General features: G+C 39.2%; 1 protein-coding gene across 1 annotated transcript in view; it reads right to left on the bottom strand.

Annotated features, from left to right (window-relative positions):
- Window positions 1-12,283, bottom strand: part of LOC145768784 (uncharacterized) — a 41,787-nt gene that overhangs the window by 16,319 nt on the left and 13,185 nt on the right. The window contains exon 2 of the mRNA XM_082580375.1: window positions 4,754-4,847. Within this exon, the coding sequence (XP_082436501.1) occupies window positions 4,754-4,847 (94 nt within the window). The remainder of the gene's footprint in view (window positions 1-4,753; window positions 4,848-12,283) is intronic.

Raw genomic sequence — 12,283 nt, 5'->3', positions numbered from 1 at the left:
CCTAACCCTTTTAAAATGTTTGCGGAAACTGCGATCAGCGACTTCGACAAACTCTTAGGATTATTCCCGGAAATTTTAAAATGTTTGCGGAAACTGCGATCAGCGACTTTGGCTTTTTTTAATTTTTTCTCGATCTTTTCAGGGTACGAACTGAGGGTATGAACTGTTCAGGGTACGAACTAGGTTGCACCCAACAAAAACATCTGTATTAACAACATGAATGCTTATCAGTATGCCAAATACAGCAGAGACACATTTTGACAGTGCCACACTGATCGACCTCCTTGAATGAAAATAGATTTCAGCAGCACCCCCCCAAAAATTAGAGGCTGGATCCATCCCTGGTTTGAATCACTGCAAATAAACGTATTCAAAACTTTCACTTAGGCCGACGCGATTTCACAATTCGTAATCTACGTCGACAATGATTTTGCGCAGCTTAAGTGCGTTAATTTTGAAAACTGCCCAGCTGGAGACGACAACTTGTCCGGTGTTAGTTGAACTTGTCTTGTTTTCACTGTCTTGATCGTTGTTATTCACTCGCACAAAAAGGAAATGAATCGGCTTGCTTTCCAACTGTTCCAATTATGAACTAACAATATCAAAATTTTTACGACTAGGCGTACTGCATGCGTAAAACTAATCGTTTCAAGCAGCGGTTCTAATAAATTCGGTTTGCGACCTAGGTGTCAATATAAACAAGACTCTAAGCTTAATCAAAGACTATATATTTTAATTGAGTAAAGTAGCGTTACGTTTATGACGTCATCACCTTTCTCGCCCCCTAAGGTTTTTTGAAAAGTCGGCGCCTACGGGGGTGGCAGCCACCCCGTTTAGGTTACATTACTTACTGCAAATAAATGTAATTTGAACGGACGTTTAAATCTTTTTTTGATCATTGGTTTTCGCTTCAAGTCAACGTAACGCAAGAGGTGAACCAATACAGTATTGCGAAGAAAATGATTGTTTTTGTCACAAGCATGATACTCGCGTAACAAGCAAGCTACGTGAAGATTACGCAACACGTGGCTATGAGTTTTTTCCTTGTTGTTGCGATCGTTATATTTGTTACTTGTCATAAGTCATTGTTACATTTGTTAGGTTTACAATGGGATTTATTAATCAATAAAATACGATTTTTCCATTGCCTCCCTCAAAAAATTTTTTTTTTAATTTTTAATCTACTTGCGATCTACCATGACGCAACAGCAATTGAACCACGTCCTAATTTTAAATGTTTATCATTATCAAGCTGAAGCTTCACGGTTACAACTTGACCAGTTGGATTGAGAAAGCTGCTGTTCGCAAAAATACTTTTGCCAAATGTTAAGTGTCAGAGCAGCAACGTAACAATCAAATTCACGACATACCTCCTGTGCTTTGTTTTAAAGTTGCTTTGTCAATTATCGAGCTACAAATCAGGTGTGAAAAAAGAATTGCATCTATGAAACACGCTTAGTAAAAATCAAACAAAAACATGCAGTTTAAAAGTTTTTAGGTTGCCATGTTGTGCTATTCGCCACCCGTGCAAAAATAAAAGTCGGCACCTATGGGCGTCTTGGCCTGCTTCTTTGTCCGCATCCGGTAATGAGGGTGAAACTGCGGTTGTAGACAAGCTCCATAATCATTCTGACCATATGTCGTTCGAGAAGAAGGTGAAGAAGTTTGCAGGCGAGGCCGCGGTGCCACACTGTGTCATATGCTGCAGTGAGATCAATGAATACGGCACCAGCCTTTTTCTTTTCCTCAAAACAATTCTCTATGTCTTGGCTCATGCGAGTGACCTGTTCTACAGTTGATCGGCAATGACGAAAACCTGCTTGCTCTGGTGGTAAGAGTGGGTCGATGATTGGATCGACTCGGGTGTGGATGAGCCGCTCGAGAATATTATAGGGGATGCATAGGAGTGAGATAGGATGGTAGCTCCTAGCGTCATCCAGCGGCTATGTTGGGCTTTGGTATGACTATGACGTCAGCTCGTCTCCAAGTTTTGGGTATTTTTAGGTGGTGCAGACAGGAAGAGAGGAAATCGTGTAGCCAAGATTTTAGTGCTTTGCCGGCGTGGATGATAAACTATGGGCATATATGATCTGGGCCCGGTGCTTTACCTGGCTTTAGAGCATGCTGGAATTCTTCGTGGGTGAAGTCTAGGGATATATTTTGCTCAGGTAGTGTTAGAATCTTCCACAGTTCAGACACTTCCTTAACCACTTGGCGAGCCGTGCTTTTATCCCCTAAGGGGTATACCCCATTATTCACAAAGCTCCCAAAGTCGTACAAAAACTATATAACAAGTAATGTGCAACCTAAGGGCGGTAGGCACTTTAACATACTGATATCCCATTGAACCACAAACCATCAACCAATCAGAAGCTTTGCTGTTCATGACGTCATCAAGGTTGCGTTTCTCGGAACAAAGGAAAAATGCAACTTCCCACCACTGCTATTGCTCTTGTTTGTTGTGTAATTACCAAAAAAAGTTTAAAGTAATAATCAACTCTCTGGCTGAATGCTGAAATGACCACAATTGGACGGACAACCTAACATCTGATGGTTCGGGTTCGTTCAATTGGATATCAGTATGTCAAAGGTCCTACCCCTAAGGCCGCTTGTCAATTGGTTGAGAAGCTTTTGCCAGGCCAAGACTACCCAGGTACCAAAAATGTATAATTTTGCATCGTTTTTACGTTGCTAAACGTTTAAAAAACCCATGTAACTTGGTTGTTTTCAGTAAGCTGGTTCTATCAGTTTGTGATTTAATTTCCACCTTTCGTTGTAATAAACTCATCAAGCTTAAACAATGTCAGAGTAAGTAGGCTGCGCAACAAACTCCCACAGCCACAGTTATCACCACTTGCTGCTGACAAGTCAAAGAACATCTATGTCTTTTGATGTTGCCTATTTGCGTTGCATTTTTTTTTTTTTTTTTATAGTGATATTTGCTCTTCGCTATTTCAGTTACGTTTAGATGATGTCACATTATTATGCCGATTTGAGATATAATAATTTAATTCATGACGTTGTATGGATGAAAAACTTTTACAAGTTTTATACTCTGCTGAGAGTAAAAAAGAAACACAAATGATAAATATTGGAGAAATTGAGTCTCCTTACACAACTTAAGAATCGAACAACGCAAAACTGCTGAAACAAAATGTTTTGTTTAAGTGAAAGAATCACTCTAAGCAACCAATGTTAAAACGTGCGCGCAAGAAGTCATGGGAGTGTGACGTATCAAATATTTGAACAAGTTGTTATTTTTCTACATCAATGTGACGTTAGTTACTACCGGTACTTTAAAAAAATTATATCTTTGCTTCTGTAGAAAATCCGCAGCAAACGCCTTTTTTTACGTGTTTAGTATTGACCACAGTATCGGCCAAATTTTGCCGATACCGATACTCAAAAAATGGCCGATATCACCGATACCGATATATCGGTACATCTCTAGTTGTTAGCATAGCAAGAGCGACTGCAACAAGTATATATGAGTACTACACCAAGTAGCTCAAGACGATGTTGACTGAACAATGAACATTGAAAAAAATTTTTGTTTCATATGTGGAGAATAGGTACACGTTTACTTTCTATAAAGCTGTCCACCAGCCGCAAGCTTGCCTTAGGACCTGGTACATATTTGCAGTTGTATTTAAATTGCACTGCTTTCCATGTAGGAGAAAGCCAGTCGTCGAGTTTTTGCAGATCGACAGCAACGCTCACACTTTGCCTTGTTATTAATATTGAAAAAACATTGCAAATGCGAGTGAAAAGAAAAGCACTTCGAATACCAGCGGAATGGAAAAATTTTAAATTGTGGAAGCCGGCCTAACACATCCTACCGGCACGGTAGTTTCGAAGGCCATTTTATCATTTGATAACTGTTTACCTTTTTCTTGCTGAGACTCTAGTTGAGAATTTTTTGCAGACAGTTAGACACTTTACTTACTTACTGTTTGACCAACACTGCTTTTTATGGTTAAGAATTAATTTAATTAACCTCTATTGTTAATCATGAAATGCCGTTTGATACCTTTTTTTTCTTTAGTTGAGACTTTTTTGCTGACACTTTACTTGGTTAACTTCTATTGTACATAAATAATAAGCTAATTCCTTTGAATAGGCTAAACAAACGCTGCTGTGGAATTTTAAAATTCTCCAAAAAAGGCTTTCTTCAAACTGGAATTTCTCCGAATAGTAGCAGACCGTTCATCAACAATGTCAGTTACAACTCTTGTATTTTGAAAGAAGACCGATTAGGTTCAGACGTGCTGTCAAAAAGCCTGTAGCAAACAAGTAGCCTGTTTCTAGAATTTGTAAGGTGATGTCTAAAAACTTTTCCATGTGATTGAGTCGTACTTGGTTGGTGCAAACCTCATTCACCCAGCAAAAACAAAGTCTAGATCTACTACTTCTACTATGCTGATCTACTTCTTCAGGACTGCACAAAACCAAGCTGTGCACATAGCTTACTCGGCTTGTATTGATAGTCTCAAAACAGTCATAACAGAACTATCCAAAAAGTAACAATTTGTTTTGGAAAAAATACATGATTTTGCGGCATTTGGGGCTTGCGGTCTGGGGATGGTGTCATTCGGGGCTCGGGCCATGGTAGACAGGAGTCGTAGACCGAAATAATCATAACGTAATCCACACGAAAAAGAATGCAGTTTCATTACAAATGCAAAAAATATGTTGTCCAAAATTATATGGAGAGAATATATATATATACAATATTTTCTTCAACTAAACATACTTGGAAGCGTTTTAGAATAAGATTTTTCATCCATTGCCTCCATGAATTGATGGAAAAGTATGAATTGAACACTTTGTGAAACGACTTCAACAAGCTGGAAACAAAAAATAACATAACAGGCTGAGAGGTACAAGACTTAGCACCTTTGCACTTTGGGGGCAGTAGTGATGGATTTTTAAAACATGGGTCTCAGGGAACTCTGGTGTTAATTATGTTCCAAGCAAACAGATTTAGTTGCGTGATCTTGAAATTCAATATGATGAAGACCACTTGGAAATTTAAGTTGACTTAGTAAAAAAGGCGTTTTTTAGAACTTATCCTGTGCAAAGTAATAACTGATCACTAATAACATTAAACTGTCATTAATATGATGCAGTCTTCGAAATTAGCATATTTTTACTTCGGCAAAAACGTTGCCGAGGCCAAACGGCAAAAGTTGAAATTGCCTCGGCAATTGCTGTGAACGTTTATTACGAAAAAATTGTAGGCTACCACAACATGTAAAATGAGAAGCGAAAAATATAATAGAGTAGTCCAGTAGTTCTCAAACTGTGCGTCGCGACGCCCTGGTGCGTCGTTTCACTTTTCCAAAGGCGTCGCAGAATAGTTCCGTTACGTGGCTGAACTCAGTTTATCTTATTAAAATGAGGTTAACCCTTTGAGCACCACTGGGACACATGTGTTCCATGCACTTAGCCGATTACACCGCAATTAACTAAAAAAATTGCCACTGCTGATACCCTAACGTAGTATTGGATGGATAGTCTATCCTTCAAACTAAATAAAAAAAATGGAAACTCTGAATCATTTTTCTTGGTGTTATTTCTGTTTGAAAACAGTGAAGAGTTGAGGTTGCAAGTGTACTTTTTTCCTTCAAATTTGCGAAGCACATTTGGCCAACATATTTGTCCAAGCTCGAGTCGAAATTTGCAAAATACTTCCCGAAAAATTTATCAAACTACGAATGGAGATGTGATCCTTTTGTAGTAGGAAATCCGAAAATTTTTGGATTCAATGAATGACGATTAGGTGAAACAAAGCACTGCGAATTATTATCCCAGTCGCCACGTCGTATTTATGTCAAGCAGGATTTTCTGCCTTGGCGGTGATAAAACCAAATATCGATCACGAATAAACGGCGAAACAGAAATGCGAATGGCAATTTCAAAAATTCTCCCAAGATTCAATGAACTTTGCGAAAACAAACAAGTCCACACGTCACATTAAATAATATACATTGCTTTTTGTTGTTGTATCAATAAACAAAACTTTAATCATAAATTTCTTTATTTACGTACGTTTATTTGCTGGTGCGTCGCAAGTCCAGAAAACTTTTCCAGAGGCGTCGCAACAAAAAAAGTTTGAGAACCACTGGAGTAGTCTATCAAGACCGCATTGTTTGATTTGTTGTGATGTAATAATACCAAAAGTAGCGATAAAGCGAGCAACGCGATACCCACGCTGTTACGATAATTCATGTTAAATAACTCACGGGGAGGGAAGTATGTTAATTTTGGGTTGATTCAACGTTCGAGTCAGCACAAATCGATTTAATTTTCCCGACCGGTTGTATTGCGTAACAACAACGCCCAATAAGAAATGACGACATCATTTTTTAAGACGCAAAACTGCCCGTTCATGAACGCGCGATGTCATATGATCGGAAGCATTACTTTTCTTTACTGCCGAAGTACTATTTATCCAATTTTGTACTACTTTTTTAACTGCGCCTCGTAGCTTTTCTAATTCCGATTTGTTTCCGTCATAAAATTCTTTACAAATTTTGCAAAATACTACACTAACTTTTCCTTCTGTCCCCTCTGTTTCATAACCTATAGCAGGTAAAGAAAGAATAACTTATTGCGTAACAATTAAGCCAGTAGTTATAAGGTTGCAAACTTTTTTTATAGTTCACATGAGCATTGTCAGCGCATAAAATTGCACCAGTTGTTGTTACGCAACCAGACATCTATCACAAACCGCAATTAACAAAGCTCACTCTAACGTTTAACGCGTTAACCTATTACTTACATGTATTCGACGTCTGTTGATGTTGTGAAAGCGACGAGATCGTTTCTGATACAGCTGGACGAGATAACGGAAGGCGAAGCGCGATAAGGAGTAAATGCTTACAATAATTTGACGTCTACTGGCGTTGAATCAATGCAAATAGGGTGATATTTCTATAAGCGCAGGCGAAGTAGAAAGTAACCCAAATAAAAACATTAAGCAATAGTAAGATTGAATCAACCTCCTAGTCTGGTGTGGTCTGAGAAAATTAGGGTTATTTTTGTAATCTTGTGGTCCTTACAAGCGCTCGTGCGGCCTCGGCATTTTTATTGCCGAGGCTAATGTGCCATTCATGCATCTGCCTCGGCAATCGCCGATTGCCGAGGCTAATTTCGAAAACTGATGATGTGTGTTTAACAAAAGTCGATTTAAATCTGATCAAATTTAGTTTGATAAGAGCAGGGCTGCAATTTTTGCCTTTGGTGGCAATGCCGCTCGACATGTGCCATCCGGTACACGACAAGTGGGCAAGACAAGGTGGGCGATACCCACTTGGGCGAGACCAGGTGGGCGATGAATCAAGTGGGCGACGAGTCAAGTGGGCGACGAGCCAGGTGGGCGACAGACCAAGTGGGCGACGGCCAAAGTGGGCGACAGTAGCGCAAGTTTAGCCATTGGGAACGGTGATGACATGTTTAATTTATCTAGTTACTTTGCGGCGTCACGGTTTATCGTGAAGCTAAAGAGAAACCCCTCAGAAAAGAAACAAACGAATGGCCAAAGAGTGGTTGAAGTCATCGAAGCTTGTCGGTCGTTATAAAGTTATATTTTCTGTTTTAGATCATAAAATATGACTTTCAATTTTTACTTTAAAATACAATGATTGAGGCAATGAGAGTTCTTACGCTGAGTTTCACGAAGCATTGGAAGCAAAATTTTCATTATTTTTGTAGTCTCGTAATAGCGCTTGTTGTTTGATCTTAATTTGCATTGTGACATCATCTTGACACATTATTTTGAAATTTGCGGCGTCACGGTTTATCGTGAAACTTAAGCGAAACTCCTCAGAAAAGAAACAAACGAATGGCCAAAGAGTGGTTGAAGTCATCGAAGCTTGTCGGTCGTTATAAAGTTATATTTTCTGTTTTAGATCATAAAATATGACTTTCAATTTTTACTTTAAAATACGATGATTGAGGCAATGAAAGTTCTCACGCTGAGTTTCGCGAAACATTAGAAGCAACATTTTCATTATTTTTTGTAGTCTAGTAATAGCGTTTGTTTGATCTTAATTTGCATTGTGACATCATCTTGCTTTGATGATGATACGCTACGCTAGTCGAAAACATACGTATATCCGCCATCTAAAACTTGTTCGCGTTTTCTCTGACTCAATAGTGGCTCGGAACTTTCTGCCATACTTCGTACCGAAGTATTTTTCTGACTTGTTTGTTAAAGTACCGGTAGCTGAGTATCGTTTGAAAGACGCTTTCGATTGTGGTGACAACTACGACTTGCCTTGCATGTTTTATACCAAGTATTCAGGTCATTTCAATTTGTGAGCACGCTTCTTCAGAATGTCGTGGCCTACATATATATATAGGTCACCAATCGAATGATTGTCCTAATTGTCCAGACGCATGCGATCAAAACAAAGACAAATGTCTGTAACCCCAGACCATAATCTTATGTGCTAAACGTTGCACTGCAAACAAAGACGTTGAATCTATGTAAAATATTGCAATGATGAATCTAAAACTCTTGAAAAATCATTTGGTGATCTGCTTTGTTAAGTCAACATGTCAAGCAAATCTGTAAAACGAAAAGATCTGGCTTTAGCTGAAAGAGTACTTGTAATCAAAAAGTTAAAGAGGAAAACGTCGCAGAGAGTTGATGCAGCAAAATTTGAGGTGGCACAGGCGCAAATTTCACGGATATGGAAAGCACGGGAAAAGCTCTTGAGCAACCATCGTAACAACATCGACAAAACTCACCATAAGTAAGTAAAAGTTGTGTTTTATTTCCAGCAAACACACAACTTCTTCTGTCCATCCTTCAGACCAAGGTATCATCAAGAATTTCAAACATCATTAATTCATTATCGATGGAGTATGTTGCAAAAACTTCCGGCCACCATCGATGCTGATGAAAACGCTACAGCCACCAACATAGCACGCGCAATCTGTTTTTTTTTTTCGCTGAGACTTTTCAGTCATTTGTCCGAAATGACTTGTAAAAATTCGGTCATTTTTTATTTATTTCGGTCATTTTTTCTGATGAAATTATTTCTTTTCAAGTAGCTGATACAAAAAAAAATTGCACTTCCTGACCAGCTACAACATTAAGTTTTGCTGAGAAACATTGTCGTGTTTTACCTGAGAAAAGTTAGAAAAGACAAACGTTTCTTCAACGTTCATATCGGTCAATGACCGATAAATGACCGAAAAAAACAACAACAAAAAAGCAGCGCACAATTAGTGTTGTAGAGTAGACGCTATAAATCGTATGTGCGCGGAAAATCCAATGTCTCATAGAGACTTGCTATTAACTTACATTTACAATGTTGTATGTGAAAGTACCAATAAAACTTTAATGGACAGGATCCACCACAGACTATGTGGGACTTCTCAAGAAGCATAAGTCATAATTTTAACTTGGGAACTTAAAGTCAACTGATATTTTTTAATCCGAATGCTCTAGTCTAGACGCTTCGTAGCTGCATCAGCAGTTTACAGAAAACATTTGGACTGACAGTCATTACTAGGGCCATTTTGTTTATGACCTAAAAATTGAAAAATGTGACTTTATTTTTAGAGCATCAAATTTATACTAATCTCCGTAGTTAATGATTCGTATGTAAGTTTTTACATGTATTTTGAACAATAACACACTCGAACAACTAACAAAAAACTTCTGTTTTGCTTGAAAATCACTCAAAAATTCAAATGTTTATTCAATTGCATGTACCTACCAAACCAGCTACTTAGTTGTTAAGATCTCAGCACTGGCTGACCTAGTGACCTACCGCAAGTGTTTAAAATATTCAAAGACTGGATTGTGTGTTGCAAAATAATGTGTCAAGATGATGTCACAATGCAAAATAAGATCAAACAACAAGCGCTATTACTAGACTACAAAAAATATGAAAATGTTGCTTCCAATGCTTCGTGAAACTCAACGTAAGAACTTTCATTGCCTCAATCATTGTATTTTAAAGTAAAAATTGAAAGTCATATTTTATGATCTAAAACAGAAAATATAACTTTATAACGACCGACAAGACAAGCTTCGATGACTTCAACCACTCTTTGGCCATTCGTTTGTTTCTTTTCTGAGGAGTTTCGCTTAAGTTTCACGATAAACCGTGACGCCGCAAATTGCAAAATAATGTGTCAAGATGATGTCACAATGCAAATTAAGATCAAACAACAAGCGCTATTACTAGGACTACAAAAAATAATGAAAATTTTGGGGAGCAAGTCTTTTAGGCGCTGACAATTAGGCGCTGGTCTAATAGGCGCGCACACTGTGGCGTCTGGATATTTAGGTGCGGAGCACTGTGGCGCCCGGTCGTTTAGGTGCTATTCCTAGTAAAGTCTGTAGATAGTAACAGCTTGGCAGCTTGCCAGAAAATTATATCATGGCTTCCGTGAGTGAAGCTGCTTAAACCGGCAATGCTTTTCACATAAAATGTTATATTGAACAGAAAAATATATTGTTGTTTTATTGATTTATTATTGTTTTATGTGTTGTTAGTCCAGGTTTGCGTTGGTGAAAGCTTTATCAATAAATTATTCAAGCTTCCGAACATTATTGGAAGTAATCCTACGGAAGTATTCCAACGTCGTAAATCATGGCAGATCCATAGTCTTTGCCTGTCCTATTTTGGCTACGGCAATAATACAATATTTTGTGTGAAAATCATTGCCGGTTCAAGCAGCTTCACCCATATATTTTTCTGTTTAATATAATATTTTGTGTGAAAACGCATTGCCGGTTTAAGCAGCTTCACTCACGGAAGCCATGACATATTTTTCTGTTCAATTTAACATTTTGTGTGAAAAAGCATTGCCGGTTTAAGCAACTTCACTCACTGAAACCATGACCAACAACGCACACGCATTAACAAAACAACATATTTTTCTGTTCCATATAATATTTTGTGTGAAAACCATTGCCCTACGCCCCTACCTGCCAAGCTGATACAATCTGCAGACTTTACTAGGAATAGCACCTAAATGACCGGGCGCCACAGTGCTCCGCACCTAAATATCCAGACGCCACAGTGTGCGCGCCTATTAGACCAGCGCCTAACTGTCAACGCTTAATAGACGTGGACCCAAATTTTGCTTCCAATGCTTCGTGAAACTCAGCGTAAGAACTTTCATTGCCTCAATCATCGTATTTTAAAGTAAAAATTGAAAGTCATATTTTATGATCTAAAACAGAAAATATAACTTTATAACGACCGACAAGCTTCGATGACTTCAACTACTCTTTAGCCATTCGTTTGTTTCTTCTCTGAGGGGTTTCGCTTAAGTTTCACGATAAACCGTGACGCCGCAAATTACAAAATAATGTGTCAAGATGATGTCACAATGCAAATTAAGATCAAACAACAAGCCCTATTACCAGACTACAAAAATTAATGAAAATGTTGCTTCCAATGCTTCGTGAAACTCAGCGTAAGAACTCTCATTGCCTCAATCATTGTATTTTAAAGTAAAAAGTAAAAGTCATATTTTATGATCTAAAACAGAAAATATGATTTTATAATCACTTCAACCACTCTTTGGCCATTTGTTTGTTTCTTTTCTGAGGGGTTTCTCTTAAGCTTCACGATAAACCGTGACGCCGCAAAGCAACTAGATAAATTAAACATGTCATCACCGTTCCCAATGGGTAAGCTTGCGCTACTGTCGCCCACTTTGGCCGTCGCCCACTTGGTCTGTCGCCCACTTGGTCTGTCGCCCACTTGGTCTGTCGCCCACTTGGTCTGTCGCCCACTTGGTCTGTCGCCCACTTGGTCTGTCGCCCACCTGGCTCGTCGCCCACCTGGCTCGTCGCCCACCTGGCTCGTCGCCCACCTGGCTCGTCGCCCACCTGGCTCGTCGCCCACCTGGCTCGTCGCCCACCTGGCTCGTCGCCCACCTGGCTCGTCGCCCACTTGACTCGTCGCCCACTTGACTCGTCGCCCACTTGACTCGTCGCCCACCTGGTCTCGCCCAAGTGGGTATCGCCCACCTTGTCTCGCCCACTTGTCGTGTACCGTGTGCCATCACTATTCGACAAACACCGTAGAGATGCAGCGAACCCAAATTTTTTATCCGCACATTGCACCGCAACTAAATCACCTATCCGCACACCGCAATTTGTCTGGAACTTTGACACTGCACACCGCAAATTACAAAATTTTCAAAAAATATTTTAACGCGTTATTTTTTAGAAAGTCAATTGTGGCAAAAAAACACCCATGGCAGGCCTCGAAACTGAAGGCGGCCATCGCGGCCTTGGCCGCGA

Source organism: Aplidium turbinatum, chromosome 4 (assembly GCF_918807975.1).
Source record: "Aplidium turbinatum chromosome 4, kaAplTurb1.1, whole genome shotgun sequence".
In the NCBI taxonomy this organism is placed as follows: domain Eukaryota; kingdom Metazoa; phylum Chordata; class Ascidiacea; order Aplousobranchia; family Polyclinidae; genus Aplidium; species Aplidium turbinatum.
This window is presented reverse-complemented; position numbering and strand designations above follow the sequence as displayed.